The 18,420-nt window shown below is 38.0% G+C and overlaps 1 protein-coding gene across 5 annotated transcripts in view; it reads left to right on the top strand.

Moving 5' to 3' along the window:
- The first annotated feature begins 3,309 nt into the window (after window positions 1–3,309).
- nfkb1 (nuclear factor of kappa light polypeptide gene enhancer in B-cells 1) overlaps window positions 3,310–18,420 on the top strand; it is a 58,338-nt gene continuing 43,227 nt past the window's right edge. Inside the window, exons 1-4 of one of the 5 annotated variants that reach the window (XM_088931382.1) lie at window positions 3,311–3,628; window positions 7,259–7,296; window positions 10,282–10,347; window positions 11,136–11,223. In XM_088931382.1, coding sequence (XP_088787508.1) covers window positions 7,264–7,296; window positions 10,282–10,347; window positions 11,136–11,223 — 187 coding nt within the window. In that variant the 5' untranslated portion in view covers window positions 3,311–3,628; window positions 7,259–7,263. Of the gene's footprint in view, window positions 3,629–3,761; window positions 3,782–3,950; window positions 3,988–7,258; window positions 7,297–10,281; window positions 10,348–11,135; window positions 11,224–18,420 lie in introns of those variants that run through there. The other 4 variants (XM_088931470.1, XM_088931479.1, XM_088931610.1 and 1 more) reach the window with 4 other exon arrangements.

Raw genomic sequence — 18,420 nt, forward strand, 5'->3', positions numbered from 1 at the left:
CATGCTGAAAACAGAAGAAAAGAAACGCAACATTTCGGCTGTAGAGTCAACTGCGGGTGTGAATGCTCCACAGCCGAAACGTTGCGTTTCTTTTCTTCTCTTTTCAGCATGGAATAGACCTTTAGGTATTCCTTTGCAGCCTACGCATGCTGACGCAGCTACCTACAGTACTTGAAGAACTAGAATTATATTTCATCACTTCGCGCCATTTTAGTTGTCGCCACCAGGGGTCATATTATACCATTTACAGCAGTGATAAGTTAGCACGTCGACTTACTCCTATTTTAAAGCAATGATACATTGATTACACTGCATACTTTAACAGCAGAAATACCATTTTGAAAAGGAGTTGCTACAGTTTGAAACAATTATTTAGTTTTTAGGACAATAGATATGCCTTTAACTGTAAATATAACTGACAGAAGAGGAAAGGTAGTTGGGATTTTTTTAATGACCACAGAGAGTCAGGACCTCAGTTTTACATCTCATCTGAAGGATGGCGGCTGTTTACAGTATAGTGTCCACATCGCTATATTGGGGCATTAGGACCCACATGGACCACAGGGTGAGCACCCCCTGCTGGCCCCATTAACACCTCTTCCAGCAGCAACCTTAGTTTTCCCAGGAGGTCTCCCATCCAGGTACTGACCAGGCTCACACCTGCTTAGCTTCAGTGGGCTACCAGTTGTGAGTTGCTTTGGCAAGGTATGCTTTGGCCATTCCTCTTCACAAACTTGCTCACACTCTGTCTTTCCAGCTCTGTCTTCCTTGCCAGCCTTGTAGAATGAGCATGTTATTATGGAACTAGTGTGATTTTCTCCCATCTCAGCAATTGAACTGTGTACTGTAGCTTTCTCAGAATTACTGTATCTTATATTGTGGAATACCTACATAGTTTCCTTCTTGACTGGCAGTTTAGTATGGTGGTGACAGCTGGATCTAATAAATACTTTAGATATTTATTTTATTTTATTAAATAAAATAATACCACCCATGTTATTGACAGGGCTCTGTCCTGAGCCAAAAGTAGTCCTTGGATCATCAAACCAATTAGAAACTCCCGGACTCACAACTTCCCTACCACCCCAACACCTTTTCTATCCCCAGGACCACTAATGACAGCATCCCCATTGTACACGGTGATCCCTCCACTGGTACCCTCTTTTCTGACCGCCCCAACATCTCATATCTCCGACCACCTAATCTGCACAACCTTCTTGTTCACAGCTCCCTTGACCACCTTCAGCAATCATCCACACCAGATACTTTCTCCTGCAACAGAACTCTCTGCATCGCCTTTAAATACATATCCAATACCAGGCCCGTCTGGACAATTCTGGATCACTCAGATGACATCTTGTATTTCCAGCAACCTCATTTGCTGCATCTCTTACTGAAAATGCCCATCTATTTACATTGGTGAAACAGGAAGGAGACTGGGAGATTGTTTCAGTCAACATGTCAGGGCTGAGATGATCAAAGATCTCTTCAAGCCCATAGTTTCCCATTTCCCCTCTAATGGCCATGATCACACTGATCTCTCTGTCTGTGTCCTCACAGAGGGGTTTCAGAACTCCTATTACAGAAAGACACCTGAAACCAAAATTATCCTGAAACTAGGATCACGCCTTTCCCCTTCTCTCAACGAAAGACTTGTTTCTTTCTAGTCCTCTCTATTCATGTGCAGGTTTTGACTTCACACCTCTCTTCCAGTTCTCCCAGGGTGTGGATACTCCTTCACCCCTGCTCCCTGCCTCCTCTCAACTAATCTCTCTTGTTCTCTCATGCTTTATTAACTGCCAGTTTCCCTCACTCCCTCACACCTGAAGAAGGCTCCACAGCCGAAACATTGTGTCTCTTTTCTTTTCCTTTCACCATGGAATAAACCTTTACCTGTTCCTATAATAAATACCTGTGTGTTATGATTCACCTTCCACTTCTTAATGATAAAAATAATTTACCATACCCTGCTGATTTTGTCCTTTTATAACTTTATCCTGGAGTTGTTTTGAAATCTCCTTGATCTTCATAGTTGAATCGTTGCTTGAAATTCAATACCTGACTGATGGAACTTCTGTATTTATTCTGAAATAATGTAAATCACTACTTCTGTACAGAGACAGAGCTATTAAATTAATTCTGTGATGTCTCCAATTTTGTGCACCTAAACAAATATTTTTTTTCTAGCAGCAAAGGGACGAATCATTATATCATCAACGTAGTTTAGTTTTTGATTTTTTGAGCAATTTTTGCTGAGATTTAATGGATTGCACCCAGAAAAGTGTTTGGTCTGTGGCACTGCATACGGTACACAATTCATACTTTTTAAAACGTGAACATTGTTATTCACACAATTTAAGTCTAAATTAAAATTTGGATGCATTTGGGATTCACAGTGGCTCTTGACTTCGGTTCTAGCCTAGGTTTCATTTTGTGTGAAATTTGCGTGTTTTATCTGTGGGACCCAGCGGGGACTCTTCAGGCGCCCGGATTGCTGTCTTCAATGGACAGGCCTACCGTCGCCTCTAACCGCGACAACGCGGTTATGAAATACGTATGACTGGTTGTATTTTGATTTCAATGTTAACAGCTTTTAAATTGTTGTAGGAAAAACAGTGAAAGAGTTACTAGCTAAAACAACATGTCAAATATTTACAAAGTAAAAAAAAGCAAGAAACCTCATGTCAGTTAATATGCAAATATTGTGTTATGCTGTGCAAATAGTCAAATGTATCTGATATTGTGTGTAGAAGTGGGAAAACAATACGCCTGCTGCCCTTTAACAATAAACACACCTATTTTCTTTAATAGAACCAGTTATAAGGGTACAATATTTAAACTTTACTTTTTATTAATGATTGTTGTCACACAACATGATATGTTTTACATCTGTATTTTCATTGACACTTTTGAAATGTACACAAAAATATTCCTATATTGCCTTTGACATCTGAATCACTGTGGTAAGCGTTATTATTTAACCTTTGACGGAAATTGTGTAGTAGTTCTCAGTAATTTGTTATTAGTACATTTTACACTAGAAACGATCTGTAATGAGGAGGAGGCTGATAATGGTGATAGACCATGTTAAACGTTTCATTATATCGATTTTGGAAGTTATGTGGTTTAGTTAATTGTTCTTGATCTAAAACAACTCACAAAGGATATTAACAGGTACAGTACTTATTATTCGTCGACCGTTTTAATTGGTCTTCATCACAGAAGTTCATTCGAAACTATTTTTTATTTTGGGAATTCCAGGGCTCGCCGCCGCCAGGGGGCATCATTCTCTTGGCGGCTCTACGTCACTGGGAATTTCCAGCAAGGAAGTCAAATTGGTTACAAACACGCTGGGGGCTAGATACATTTGTTAATTCGTTCAGATACAGTAATTGTTTCTGTTGAACACAGATATCGAACTCTGATTTTTTTTATACGAGTTTATATTTATTTATTTTATTTATTGTACACAAATACTAGGAATCAACTTTTCATACCTGGTGTGTCAGATTTAATGCACCAGACAGAAGACATGGCGCAATAATTGGTAACTCACGCCTGTATCTTAGCATTGGGACTGCACTTCTTTTACCCATCTTCCTAATTCTGGAAACGTACAACTAAGAAGGTAGGCCGCTTCGTATACATCAAAACCGAATGCATACACACGCATTAAAGATTTCTGTTGCCAAATTTTGGGTTCTTAGCCTTTCGCAACTATTTATGCCTATTGGCGCATTGTGACGTCTACTTCCTCATTAAGAAAACTGAAAGAAAGGAGGTAGATCTTGTTTTGTTTTTATAATGGCCTGAATTTAACATTTTAACAGGTGGAATTAAAAACAACAATAATGTATGTGATGGTTTATTGCTAAACAAAGAGAAGAAATTATCTCTGGAAATGCATATGAAGGCGAAACGGCTAGACCTTTTGTGAAAATTGACTTTACTGCGTTCTTAGTCGGTGTTTTTTTCCGTTTTTGGGGGGTATGTAGACGTCCTTCTGAGTTTTACAAATATTACCACTGATTTATACATGAGTATTCGAAACGACGTGTTTATTATTGTTTTGTTGCAGTGATTCAACGCTTAATGCTTTATGCTAATACAGAGATAGTTGTTGTAGTGAGAAGTTGGGAAAAAGTCGAAGCACCATTTTACGTCATTCTGTAAAATCTTTATTTTTCTAACGCTAATTTTGTAGCGGGGAAACTTTAAGCGTTAAAAAGCTTTGTGAATCGATGCTTCGTCATTCAGCTGTAAACACCCGTTCAAAAACAGAAACTAGCGGAATGCCCGCATCATGCTAACTTTGGCAGGTGTGGTTTAACATTTGAAGTGCTGTAGCTGTTATATATTTTCATCATTCAGTTTGAAGATTGCGGACTGCGGAAGAAAAACTCGCAGAAACTTATCTTTAAATGAGGTATACACTGAACGCTTCTGTTGCCCCCCCTAGAAGACGTTGGTAGCCAACGAATCAGGATGAAAATAAATATTTCCATCATTGTCAAAGTTTGGTGAGGCGTGGAAAAACTGATGTGTCTAGGAAAGAATAGTGTTAACATTACCAAAACAACAGCTCTATATTGTGTCGTGAAACAGACGTAATTCTAGTCACATCAATTTAAAAAAAAAATAGCAACTGGCTTTATTTTAACTATCGTTACTTTTAATATTGTTTATAGTTCAGCTAATCTCCATAGGGGCTGATTTTCTGAGAGCTTTACCATTTGGTAGTGGTGCAGAGTTTGCACACAACCCATGAAAGAACTCGAGAACTTTTGTTTTTTAGCTAACATTTCTTTCCAAAACATACCACATCACTTGGCAAGTATTATTTATATTTTCTGTATTGTTGTGTTTCCATACACAGAAGGACAGAGGCCATAAAACTGAATGGTCCCCTTTATTGTGCTCGTAGGACTCCGAATATATTGACTTGACTAGCTTCAACAGATCTTACTACTTGCACAACCAGAGGTCGTTATCGCTGACTTTTTTTTCATTGATTTGATGCATAAAGCAGATTTGTCACCGATTTAACTAATTGCCTCTTTGCACATATCTTTTATTCAGCTTATTTTGCAGCAGGTATTCACGAAAAGCAGGTTATGCTCTTGGTGGAAATGTCAAATAGTCAATGACTTGTCAAACATTTGTGGAAAGCGTGCAAAAGCTCAACGTTTCTTGCCACATTCTCCTCTGAAGAGGAGAAGCTCCTGCCTCTTTCAGACTGCACACAAGCGGTCGTGTTGCGTTTAGTGAGCTGTGCGGAGTTCAGTCAGTGTAGAAAGATAAAAGGAACTTAAAAATTATTTTTCCTTTGCTGTAGTTTTTCTAACAAAAGTGTTAAGTTCCCTTAGTATCCATTGGAATACCAAGTTTGTTTATTTTATCAGGTTTCTTGCGGATTTACCTGTCCTTTCATTATGATTTCACTGAAAATAAAACAAATAGTTGATTTAATCTATAGAAAAGTAATTGTTTTATGGTTTTATGGTAACATTTTCACTTCAAATACAAATAATATCATTTAAGAGTCTATGCCATGTGCTGTGATATATTTTGTATGTTGATTTATTTCTGCTGTTTTAATTTAGTGTTAAGGGTTTGAAAGGAATGTGAATTTTTCTGCTTTTGGTGAAGTTGGGGAACCACAAGGTACTATGATTTGCATTCATATAGAAGTAGAATTGATGGAAAGTAAAGACAATGGGATTTGGTGTCATAATGCTTGAGATGCTTATCTGGGCCTCTCCAGTGTTGTTTCATGTCTCATTCAAGGCTTTATTGCCTACAAACACTCGTAAAGATGTTCTCCTGATCACAGATGGAGCCTTATGACCACGGGATCAAACCTGGGTCTTGTCACTAGCTGGCTTTGTCAGGGACTCCCCAAGAGATGGCAGACGATTGACTGAGCACTGCCGAGGATAGTTAGTTGGCTGTCTTGGCTTTTGGCACCATAGCGACCCCAATGGCTTGCAATGCGCTTTCTGGCCTGCCTCCGAAGCATTTGGTGCTGAACCTGCACTGGGGAACTGTGTAGCTCAAGCTACATGGCACAGAGGTTGGAGTCACTCCTACATTTTCAGAGGACCTGCCTACACTTTCTCATCATAAATGCAAGCTGTGATGATGCCATACTAACTGGCGAGTCTTTTTTTAATTGATCGTGTAGCGATTAAATCAGAACTGGAGCACTGTACTTCGCAGTTCATCATGTCTGCTCAATTGTATTTATCAATGTCAATTCAATTTTCTAAGAAGGGATGTAGATGTATGTATATGAACATGTTTTTTAACTGTCTGTGTGACAATTATTGATAAACGATTGAATCACCTGAACTTGCACTGCTCCTATATGAGCAGTCCAGGTGGCTTGTCATAAGAACAGCTTTGCTAATGGCTGCTGCATTAGTAATTCTGTACACAGTAGTAAAATTACCCAATCGGTCTGCGTTTTAGATGTTTCATTAGGGGAGCAGCTTTTAGATTTTCCGTGTTCCACTTTTGGTGAATGTTTTTTTTGTTTAGGTTGACATTGAATTTTACCAACAGATTAGATTTCGAAACCATCACAGTTATGAACAGAAATGCAGGGGGGCAATGAGATGAGCTGGTTGTCTATGAATCTAGAGCGGAACAGAATGTGGTGGAATAAATATCTGAAAAGCAGCCCTCCTGGTAGACATGCAACAAGAATAGTGTGCATTGTGTTGGCTCAGTGTGGGAGTTGAGAGCATATAGATTTTTCCTTTTTGGTAATGCACACAAATTTCCACTGATCGCTTTCTAGCAATCATTTTTTAGAAAGGTTTTGTCATACTGAAGTTACGTTTTTGTGCCAAAAAGGAATCAAAGAAGAAACACCAGAAAATCATACAGAATACTAATGGCAGGAAGTGCATTTATGTCAGGGCTGATGTAACAGGAAGATCTGAATAATGTTAATTTCTCCTTGAACACACATGATATATCCACTGTTGAGTTAATTTTTGGGCATTTGTTCTTCATGAATAGGAGTAGCGAAAAGCACAGAGGGAACCTACAGGTACATTTTCAAGTACAGGTGAGAAAGTTGTGATGAGTTCCTGTAAAACAATTCTACAAATTATACCAGTTCTTCAAGTTACTAAGTGGAAGAAGTACATGGTATGTCACTTTAACCCTCACAACTGTTCATGTTGAAAAAAGAATATCTGAGATGCTAATATCTGGAGGATGATCACAGCTGACTCTTTTTTTTCCCCAGACACAATGGCTGAGGAAGACCCTTATCTCCAAGGAGGTGTAAGTATCAGTATAAGAGAAGCTGATTTGAGGTACTACAGTATATACCAGTATATACTGTACAGCATATATACTATATATTTTAAATAATCTTTAGCCTACTATTTTGGTGACATGCTGATAGATTTAGTAATATGTATCTGTACACTGCAGAGCTCCAGTGATTTTAATTTCATCCCTCTCTATGCTTTAGAACTTAAATGTTGGACTGTGTCAGTTTCATATTAAAGCAGAGGATTATTTCTGGCACATCTCATCACTCTTTTTGTCTATATAGTTTTTCTTCAAGAAATACTATTGGTTAAAGGTTGTGGACGATGGGTTGTGGGAGTATGGAACAAGCTTCCCAGCCACGTGGTTAAAACTGATACTCTGGATTCCTTTAAGAAACAGCTAGATGAGATCCTTGGATCATGAATCTACTAATTAATAAAATGGGACAGATGGGCCGTATGGCCCTTGTTTCTTATGTTCTTATTTAACAGCACACAAGCCTGCTGCTTCACAACATCAGGGTCTGTGGGTCCCTATCTGTGTGGAATTTGCATATCCTCCCTGTGTTTGCATGGGTTTTTGCCACAATTGCTGTACTATAAATGGACTGATCTTGGAGTTTGTCCTCTTGTCCAAGTCTGTTTTTCCACATTATTGCTCAGTCACATTGGTTTTGGTGTCTCTCTCTGTGCCCTGTTTGACCACACAGACAGATAAATGAATCATGTAAGATGTTTGAATGGGAAGCTGCATCAGCATGCAGTAAGTAAACAGGCAAGGGTTAAGTCCATATGGAGAAGCAGAGAGAAAGAAGAAAAAGTACAACATTGTGCCTTTGGAGTCTTCTTAAGGTCTGTAAATGCCTTCCTTCTTTCTACTTTTCAGTGTGGAATTAACCTCTACTTGTTTAAAAGATCAGGCTGGTGTAAATTCAGATAAGTCCTTTTCATATAGAACTCCTTTCTCTTTGTTGTTAGTTGTGTGTTGAAATATGTTCCCCGAAAGTGTGACTTTATACAGAAAACATCTTGTTGATTGTGGCAGTGCACAACTACACTGTTACAAGATCATTATTCTTTATCCTGCAGCAAAGGAGATGACGAGTTGACCATCAAAAATCCTTTTCCTTCAGTGATAGGCTACTCAGACCCTCAAGTGCTGGAATCCTGCTGGATTCCTGCTGGTTTTTCCAACGCATCTTTCAGTGAGCATCTGAAAACAAATGTTGATTTGACTGCTTGTCTGCTTAAATGGTTCAATTAATTTGTGAAGGTCTAAGATAGAATGAAAATCAGAAGCCAGCTCTGTCACTCCAGGACCATGATTGCCTACATCTGTTACTTGAACCTTGTTGAGAACGATTGGAACATTATAGACATTAGTCGTTCAAGTAGGTAGCTGCATTAGCATGTGCAGGCTACAAAGGAACAAGTAAAGGTTTATTCCATGCTGAAAAGAGAAGAAAAGAAGCACATTTTGACTGTGTAGCCTTCTTCACGTGACTCTGCTCTGTTCACACCCGAAGAAGGCTCCCCAACTGAAACATTGTTTCTTTTCTTCTCTTTTCAGCATGGAATAAACCTTTACTTGTTCCATTATATACATTATAAGACTACATTTTATAGATATAGCATGGCGCAAGCTGCATGACGTTCTTAGTCAAGAACGATGCCAGGTGCGGTAGCAAGTTGTATTTCATATGATCAGTGGGATGTAAAATTTGGACAACACAATTTAAAAAAGTCAGTTTTCTGTCATGTGGCTCATGTAGACGAACAGGAACTAAATCTTTTTTTAAAACTATTTCATGTTTTTTTACAAAACATTATTTGGAGGGTGTGACATTTCCTGTTGTTTCCACATGCGCTGTTCTGAGCAGGTTGAACTGTTTGGGGCCTCCCAAGCAACTCAACCAGTCAAGGTACTTGCCCGAGCACAGGTTAAGCTCTGTGATCATGGGTTTGAGCCTGGATCATGTCACTAGCCAACTGTGACTGGGACTCCCCAAGATGCAGCTCACAATTCACTGATTGCTACCAAAGGTGGGGTGGGATTAGTCAGCTAGGACTGTCTTGGCTCCTGGCTAAACAGCACCTCCCAGAAGCTTGCACGCATGTGTTTTGTCTGTGAGGGAGGTGCCTTTTCTCCAGTCTGCTCTGAACCTCCAGTATGGAGCTGCACAGAGGACAGAGCTGTGTTAAAAGACAAATATATTGAAGGTGTGTGGGTCAGAGGACTACCTAGACTTCTTTCTGATCCCCTAAGTATGTTTGTGAGTATAATGAAAATAAATAACAAGAATCAGACATTCAATAAATAGCTCCTCTTTAGAAATATCATGATATCTAGCAAAAGTTGTAAAAGGATGGTGTAGTTGTGTTTAATAAAGTTAAATCTAGAGCAAATACACTTTTAGGCAAGAAAAAAATGTTGAAGATTCTGCTGGTTATGCTGTTAATTGTGGAGATTGGAACACTCCTCGAAGGAATAGGATCTTAGTGTAAAATGCTTTTTGATGATTAAATTATGCCTCTATTTATGCATCTCCTCTGTTCATGGTTCTTAATCCCATTTAATTTTTTTATGTCACAGTATCTGTTTTTGTTAAGCATTATTTCAGTCTTATTGTCCCAAGCATAGCAAATAAACAGCAGTAGACATAATTAATAGGTTGATGGTTTAGCAAAAGACAACACTTACAATCACTTAAATTAATTTAAGAAACAGGATATGAATACAAGGTGGCACAGTGGTTAGCTTTGTTGCCTCGCAGAGGTGGGGCCCTGGGTTCAATTTTGGACCTGCAGTGCTATCAGTGTTGAGTTTTTATGTTCTCCCTTGTGACAGAGTGCTTGTTATTTTTTTCTTTCTGAATGTGAAATACTCCAATACTTCCCCCTACCCTTCTGGTATGTTTGAGAGAGTGTATGTGATACGAATGAAGTGTGAATGATACTTACCCTTTTTGTTGTTCCCCTAAAATCACTGCAGTGTTCCCCGTTGGAGTATTGTGTTGTGTTGGACAACATGTATGGAGGAGGGTGCCTTGGAGGAAAGGTGTGGAGAGTACTCCTGTGAAGGTTTTTTTCTGTTATCCCTATTTTGATGGCAATAAATCCAGTTTTGTTTGCATTTGAAGACTGCTTTGTGGGAGTTTCTTTTCTTTTGAGCCAAGCCTGGTCACTTGGCTGGTGACATGTCCCCATGTTCACTTTGGTGTCCTCAAGATGCTCCAGTTTCTGGGAAAACTGGTCCTGGTGACAGTGTGTGTGTGTTTATATCTTATAGTGCCTTGCGCACACAATGTATGTTGATGCATGCTGCCTTGTGCCCATTGCTTGCTGGAACAGGCTCTGGCTCCCCTTCAACCCTGTATCGGAGAGAGCAGTTCAAGAATGGACGTTGGATGAATACTATGAATACAGTAGTCATTTGTGCAACTAGACGTGTGGATACACCTTGTTTTGTTGCCTTGCTCTGAATTGCAGAATATGATGCTGTGCATACCTGTAAATTTAATCTATTTTGTGATGTAAATTGGAGATTTTACATGTTACTGTGTACATTTTACTTTCATTGTGGTTTGAAATGCGCTCATCAATACTAATGCTTTCTAACCCCGAAATATAAAAATAACATTGCAGTTCCCCTTTAACTTTAACTGGGTCCCCTTCTGTAGCTCAGGATGTACAGTAGCTACTGTTCTTTTCCTGTCTTCTTAAACGATCTTCGTTGTAGTACTGTTTAGCAACAGTTGTAGATCATGCTACATATTGTGAAAGAAATATAAATCCTCCAATTCATTCACCACAGCCATTTAACACCATTTCTTTCTGTTTTCACAGATTTTTGACATGGAGACATTTACTCCCTTAATGGGAATGGAGACTTTTAATTTCACCGCTATGCCACCTACCAACTCACTAAGAGTAGGTAAGAACAAAGCTCTGTTTTAATATACAGTACCAGCTTTTCATAACAGGCAAGTGTGATTCTTGTTAGTACTTCTTGGTTTTTGAAAAAAAATATTGGGATTTCATCCACCATGCCTGCTTCATGCAAAATGAGGCAACATGTATGAAAAATATTTCATATTATTTGAAATTTATATTCATATTTATAATATTTATAGCATTAGCATTAAAATATAAATATTACTATAAAAAAAAGTTTTGGTAAAACAAATCAATAAAAAAGCAAAACAAGAAACAAGAAAGTGAGTAGGTTGTTATTGTGTCTTAACAGCAGATTTTCACTTTACATGAGTACATAAATGCGGGTTATTTTAATTAATAACCCTGTTTCAGTGTTCTTTTTACAAGCAGTAAATATATATATATATTTTAAGTTCTGTGAATCTATGTGAATGTATATTAATCCAAAAGTTTAATCATATGTGTTTGGGCAAAATAATTTTGTAAACAGGAAATAGAAGCTTTTTTTTTGTAGTTAGAAATTTCAAACTACAAAACATTTCAAATAAAAACTCAATAACAAGCACCTTTGTCAATGTGTGTGCCAAAGAAACATTATGGCCCCTTTTAAAGAAGTACTGTATTTCCCACCACAGTAAGATGGACACTTCTAATATTATTGTATACAGTATATTCTATTTCTATGGTATTCAGACCCTGTGTTGTGCCATTTTGTGAAGCTCTCTCAGTTTGCTAGGGGATCACTAATGGGCAGCATTTTACAAGTGTTTCTGCACTGTAGATTCTCAAGAGGAGTTATGCAAGGACTTTGGGTTTGACACTCAAGGACACATTTTTTCTTCTTAAGCCACTCCAGTGTAGTTTTAGCCTTGAAAAGTAAATTTTTGTCCCATTTTTAGCTGTTTCCTCTAAGATTTGCCTTTACATTGCTCCTGCTATTTTCCCCTTGGTTTTAACATGCTTTCTGATTCCTGCTGATGAGGAACAGAACTATAAAATAATGTTGTCACCACCATGCTTGACAGTAGGGCTGGTTTTCACTGAGTGATGCACTGTGTTGCGTTTGCCTGATGCAGTGTCTGGGTGCTACAAACTTTTTAATGGTCCTCTTTACCATGTGAGCCAAGAGAAACCCTGACCTGTGCTTTTCAATGACTTTTGAAATGGCTTTTCAGTTACCTGTCCTATCTCTGGTAAAATCAATAATTTCATTCTTGAAGGAGAAGAAATAGAAATAGTAGACAACTTCAGCTTGCTTGGATCAATAATCAACAATGAAATCACAAGCAGTCAAATTCAAATTCAAAGTTGAATCGCTCTTGGCAGAACGGCTTTGAAGGACCTAGACAAGATCTTTTAGTGTAGAGATGTATCTTTGCGTACAAAGATTCGACTTGTTCAAGCCATGGTATTTTCAATAAAGTTATATGGATGCGAAATTTGGACAATGGAGAAAAAAGACGCCTTTGAATTATGGTGATGGCGAAGAATACTGCGTATACCATGGACTGCCCGAAAATCAATTGGTATTGGAGGAGATCAATCCTAAGTTTTCCCTGGAAGTTCAAATGACAAGACTTCAACTTTCATACTTCGGACACATCACGCGAAGAGATATATCACTAGAAAAAGACCTCATGCTTGGCAAGGTTGAAGGCCAATGCAAAAGAGGAAGACCGGCAATGCAATGGATTGATACAATAACCACAGCTATAGATGCCCCTCTATCAACGATTAGCTGTCTTGCTGAAGACTGAACACAATTCAGGAGAACTATCCACAGGGTCGCCATGAGTCGACACCAACTTGACGACACTTAGCAGCAGCAGTCCTATCCCTGACTTGCTTTGAAAACTCCTTAGTTTCATGGTTGCCTTTGCTTGAAATACACTACCTGACAAAGAGATGAGACACAGGTACCGGTAGGTGTTTTTTGCTTCAAAGCAAGACAACCAGTATTCTTAGCTATTCAACCAATTGTGTGGCTCCTTAAAGTGATTCTGCACTCAATTTAGGTTTGCATCAGCATAGGGTGAAAATACTTAATTTCCATTTTTTGTCAATCGTTTCTTAATTGTTTTTTGCTTTGAATGTGTGGTCAAACTTGTGTACTATTAATTGCTGCTTCAATGGTTATGACTGCAAAGTTTAATACAGCAAAGTGAAAAGTATGGAAAGGTCTGAAGACTTTTGCAAGACATTAAGTTAAACAGGCTATAGGGACACTTAAAGCATCTTTTTAAAAAAGATTCATGTAAAACCTCATAATTTAAAGGCTTGTTTTAATGTTGGGACAGATTGAAGTTTAGTATGTTTTGTAAAGAAATGTTTTTCTTGAATTTTCTGCATTGCTAAATATTCTTTCTTACTGTGGAATGATTGACATTTTGAGTATTGTTTGGAAGTGGCTTTCTAACACTTCCCAAACTGATAAGCAGCACCAGTTCTTTCTCTAAGATTCTCACAGATTTCTTGTGATCTGGACATCACGTGTTATCACATACCTGAGTGTTTAAGACCAGACTGACTGGATAATACTTGCTGGTGATGTTTTGGTGTGCCTGGTTCTACATACCCTCTAAATTGAGATGGTAGAACTAAGAATCTCACACAGATCTTGAATGCTGGCTGATATTTTGAAGAAATAAATGGAAAAGTTGAATTTATCGAATGAGGTTAGTTTTATCTACTGTTAGGATTTGCTTGAGGAGTAGGTGAGGGTCAAATATGTTTAAATATGTTAAACCATAACATTTTATCAAATCATTACTAGTGGTATTGTGTTAAACTCATTGTGTGTAACAAATATTGTCGAAAATACATGGGCACATCTGTAAGGAAAGGGTGGATGTTTACCCCTGTCCTGAGCAATACCCTGCTCCAATGCTGGATATTTGTCTTTACAATAGTTTGTTCATACATACAAGTACAGTATCAGCCATCCCTTCTCAAAGATTTTCTGAGGTTTATACCTTTTAAAGATTTTGTTTCGACAAAATGAGGTGGAGGGTTTGGCACAATTAGGCCCAGAAATCAAGTTCCTTATTTTGCAAGGCTTCCCCAGTTTCATCTGAAAGGCACCATGCAATTTTCAGTCATGAAGTGTCTCACTTCTCTTTTACTATAATTGCAAAGGCTCCATACCTTTGAGTACATTTTTGTTTTTGGTGGTACTTAAGATGTATCGCTCATGTCAAGGAGCCAGGGAGGATGTGGGTGACCACGTGTCATTATTGAATCAGGGTAGAAGACGCGGCTGATTTTTACATTTAGTAAAGCCTTCTCTGAAGCAATTTCTGTGAGAAGCCAGCTTCCATTAATTTGCTCTCCAGTGAGAAACAAGTATGATATTTCTAGTTCTGTCAACTTTCTCAATTAGAAGTTGGAACTGACATGAACTGGGTTATTGTTTTCCACATTTAACTCGTTTAAATCTTAGTAATAAACCTTGGTTCCTAAGGTCTTTCTTTTTTGTTGTTTTCATACAATAAGTAAGATACTGTAATATAGCTACATTTCAGAATTTAGACACACATAGTTACTTGGCTTTTCTTTAGAATTGAAATGAGGAATTTAAGTAATATGGACATAACTAATCAGGGCATGGCACGCTGAGCACAGTTTTATTAATTTTGTGATAGAGGAGTGTAAAAAATCCTGGAACTTCCTAAAGACAGATAAGAGAGAAGAGGAACTCCATGTTCCTTTTTCCTGTTTGTGAATTACAGTTCCTATTAAAAAATGTAACAAGGATATTCCAGAAATTATGAAATCATATTTTTTATTACAGTTTTTTTTTAATTGTAAAAAACTCGAGAAAGAACTTTTTAAAATTATTGTACAGTTCAATAAAGAAAAGGGATTATGTGATCTTGGTATTAAAATCACATTGGTATCAGGCTTGCCTGATGTAAAGTTAGTATAATTATATTGTGTCATAACACCATAGCACACAATACACCTACGTCTCAAGATGTTGCTGTTGCATACAGGCTACATTCAAACCTACACAGAAACTGTGAAATACAGATTCAATTCCTGGGGTGCTTTCTATGTGGAGTTTGCATGTTCACTTGGGTTTTCTTTTGCGTGCTCTGGTTTCCTCCCATAGTCCAAAGACATACAGTACTGGTAAAGTTAGTTGGCTTCTGGGAAATTGGCCCTGTTGTGAGTATTGGTGTGTTTGTGTCTGTGTGTGTACTTTGATGGGCTGGTGTCCCACCCAGGGTATCTTGCCTTGCACTTATTGCTTGCTGGTATAGACTACCCCACGCCCCTATATTGGATAAAGTGGTTAGAAGATGGATGGATGGACTTGTGTCTGTATGGCAAAAATTAACATCTTGAAGTATAGATTATGAGAAGGCTTCTCAAATGGTTTTTGTGCTTTTTCATTCTAATATTGTACATCAGGCAAACGGAAAGGATTACAGCTCTGGGCACTAAAGAATGAAACAACCTTTCACACAGAACTTTGATGAGAAGTCTGTTGGTTAAAAACTGTTAAAAACATTTGTAGTCTGTAAATGCAGTGCAAGGAACAGAGCAGACATTTAGCATCGTATCTGATGACATCTATTTCACTTGTAATTGGCAGTGAGCCCTAAGCCTATGCAGCTTCCTGTTCAAAAGGAAGCTTGTTCTCTCAGGCAAACATGCTTCCTGTTAAAATAATGCTTTAAATTAGGTACCTCTTATATAGTGGAGTTTTGTGCACATTTGCTCACTGAAAAGCATCTGCTTCCATTTCATTCAGGTTATTAAGGTTTATTATAAAGGATTTGACTTTCATTTGTAGTCCCTTTAAAACAACAAACTATGATAACTAAAGTAGCTAGATTGGTACCATGATGTTCTTCTTAAGATAACAGTGTGACTAACAGTAATCTCACTGCTACCGATAATAGCTAAAGGAGAATCAGTGAATACCTAACAGACATGAAACATACAGCAGACCTAAGACTGAGTCCCATAAAGTATATACTATGTATATTGAGCATCAAAAGAAACTATGTACAATATCCATGTTAGGTTTAGGAAAGTGTGCATATTTGGCATGTTCATTAAATTAATGTTAATTCGGTCAAGAAAGAAAAATACAGAATGCACCACTTTAGTAAGATGCTTTTGTGCAATTGATATGTTGGAGACTGTACTACTGTAACTCACCCCAGTGGATGCATCAGCAGTGGAGACAAGGCCTCTTTACATAATACATTGACTCTTCATTAGATGACCCTGATGGACATCAGCGGGTGTGGTATAGATGTGCAGATTTACACAGTATTTGTTGTCTACATCAGACCAGTTAAACGGGAAAGCAAAGTGTGATGGTCTGAGTAACAGGTAGTGATTTATGGCAACCTAACTGCATGGTGCTGTACTGTATGTATCAAGTCCTTTCACTTCACTTGCTGCCTTCCTGTGGGCTCATACTGATTGGTTAACACACTTAATCACGATGCTTGTGTAACGCAATTACTTGTATGACGAGAAAGTGACATTTATTCCATAGATGGCCTAATTACCGGACTTGAGTCCTATTAAAGGCTTGTAGGATGAGCTGGGATATCACCAGCTCACAGACAAGTGAACTGACACACACATGTCCAGGTTTTACAGGAGAAATGGGACACGATCCCACAAGACAGCACCTGCATCCTGGTGCAAATCGTGTGTCACGTGTATTTTCTGTATACTTGCTTGCTGTGCTCGTCTCTTTTTGTTTTACAATAAATATTCAATAAAATATCTGTGCACTTGCTACAACAATAGTTATTTTCCTACTTTTAAGTTTTTTTGCAGTTAAAAAAGTCTTTAAACGGCCAGTATGATTTTTTCCTAAATTTGGATGTGTTTCATTGCTACAGAAAGTTTTTAAAGTAAAACCTGTAAAGCGGTAGAGAGGAAAGTGTGTTTAGTCCCCCTGTATCAGCGGAATTTTTGTAAACTCTTTTTACTGCTTCTTTCACAGAAAGCTGTACTATTACTGGAAAAAGTAAAGGTTAATTCCGCGCTAAAAAGTAGACAGAAGAAAAGCAACATTTTGCCTGTTGAGCCTTCATGTTGAAGGTTTCTTGAAGAAGGTTCAACAGCTGAAATTTTGTGTTTCTTCTTTCTTCTTTTCAGTATATAAACCTTTACCCTACTATAATAGTTATTTATTGCATTTGTACACTGTATAGTGATTTTTATCCCAAGAGATCCCACTCTAGTTTATATAAAGACGGGGATCCATATTTTCCAACCCTGAAGTGCTCTCAGAAGGAGAAGTGAGAAATTATTATATCCAATAAATAAAGGGGAAAATTTTAGAAAAGCCAAGTATTACAAGCCCAGAGTGCAATTTAACAAGGACACTGGCTTAAATTGGGCTTAACACACTTGTGTGTTACTCTACAACATTTTCTGCAGAGATTTGTGATTTGTGATATCTGTTTCCACACTGAAAGGTGAATCTTGAACTCGCCTCCTGCCAGTTTCAAGATAGACAGGACAGTGTTTTTCGTGGTATTCATATGAAACCCCAAAAATTGTTTTGAAACATAGTCTACATATTTAATGTCTCACACATCAAAGTGAAGAAAGGAATGAAAATTTGTCATACTTGTTATCTGCAGCAGGTTAGACAAAGAAATCATGCATGCAAATTGTTTGCAGTGCAATAAAATATAGCTTTATCAGTGACGGAATGCCCCTTTTGAAGCCTGCTCTGCTAAGGTGCAGGAAAGTGCAGCAGCATTGTATGGAGGCATTTCGGGGACTTTCAGAAACTCTACACAAGCTAAATTCCAAGCTTTTGTGACATCACTGACTTTAAAGACTTTTACCAAGAGTGTCAATTCAAAGAATTTTCCACTAATGTTATGAGGAGGAAGTTTTTTAAAACTCCCAGTTTTTGCTGACCTGCACTACTTTGTACATTTAAAACACGTACTTTCGATCCTCTGCAGCTCTATGGCTGCGCCTTCATCCAAAGAAGGTGTTTACTTCTCTTGTGTTTGAGTTGAGTTGCCTGGTGTGGTACAATGGAGGAATTTGAAGTTCTTGTTTTAGATGGAGTATATGCTACTCTGAAACCTAAATTCAAATTATTGGCTGCAGACTCCTTCTGTGTGTCATTATGGAAAATCTGTCAAATAATGTGAAACATTTGATGCAAATATCATCATATTTGAGGTCTGAGAACGCAGAC

The sequence above is a fragment of the Atractosteus spatula genome, chromosome 1 (genome assembly GCF_055471065.1).
Source record: "Atractosteus spatula isolate fAtrSpa1 chromosome 1, fAtrSpa1.hap1, whole genome shotgun sequence".
In the NCBI taxonomy this organism is placed as follows: Eukaryota; Metazoa; Chordata; class Actinopteri; order Semionotiformes; family Lepisosteidae; genus Atractosteus; species Atractosteus spatula.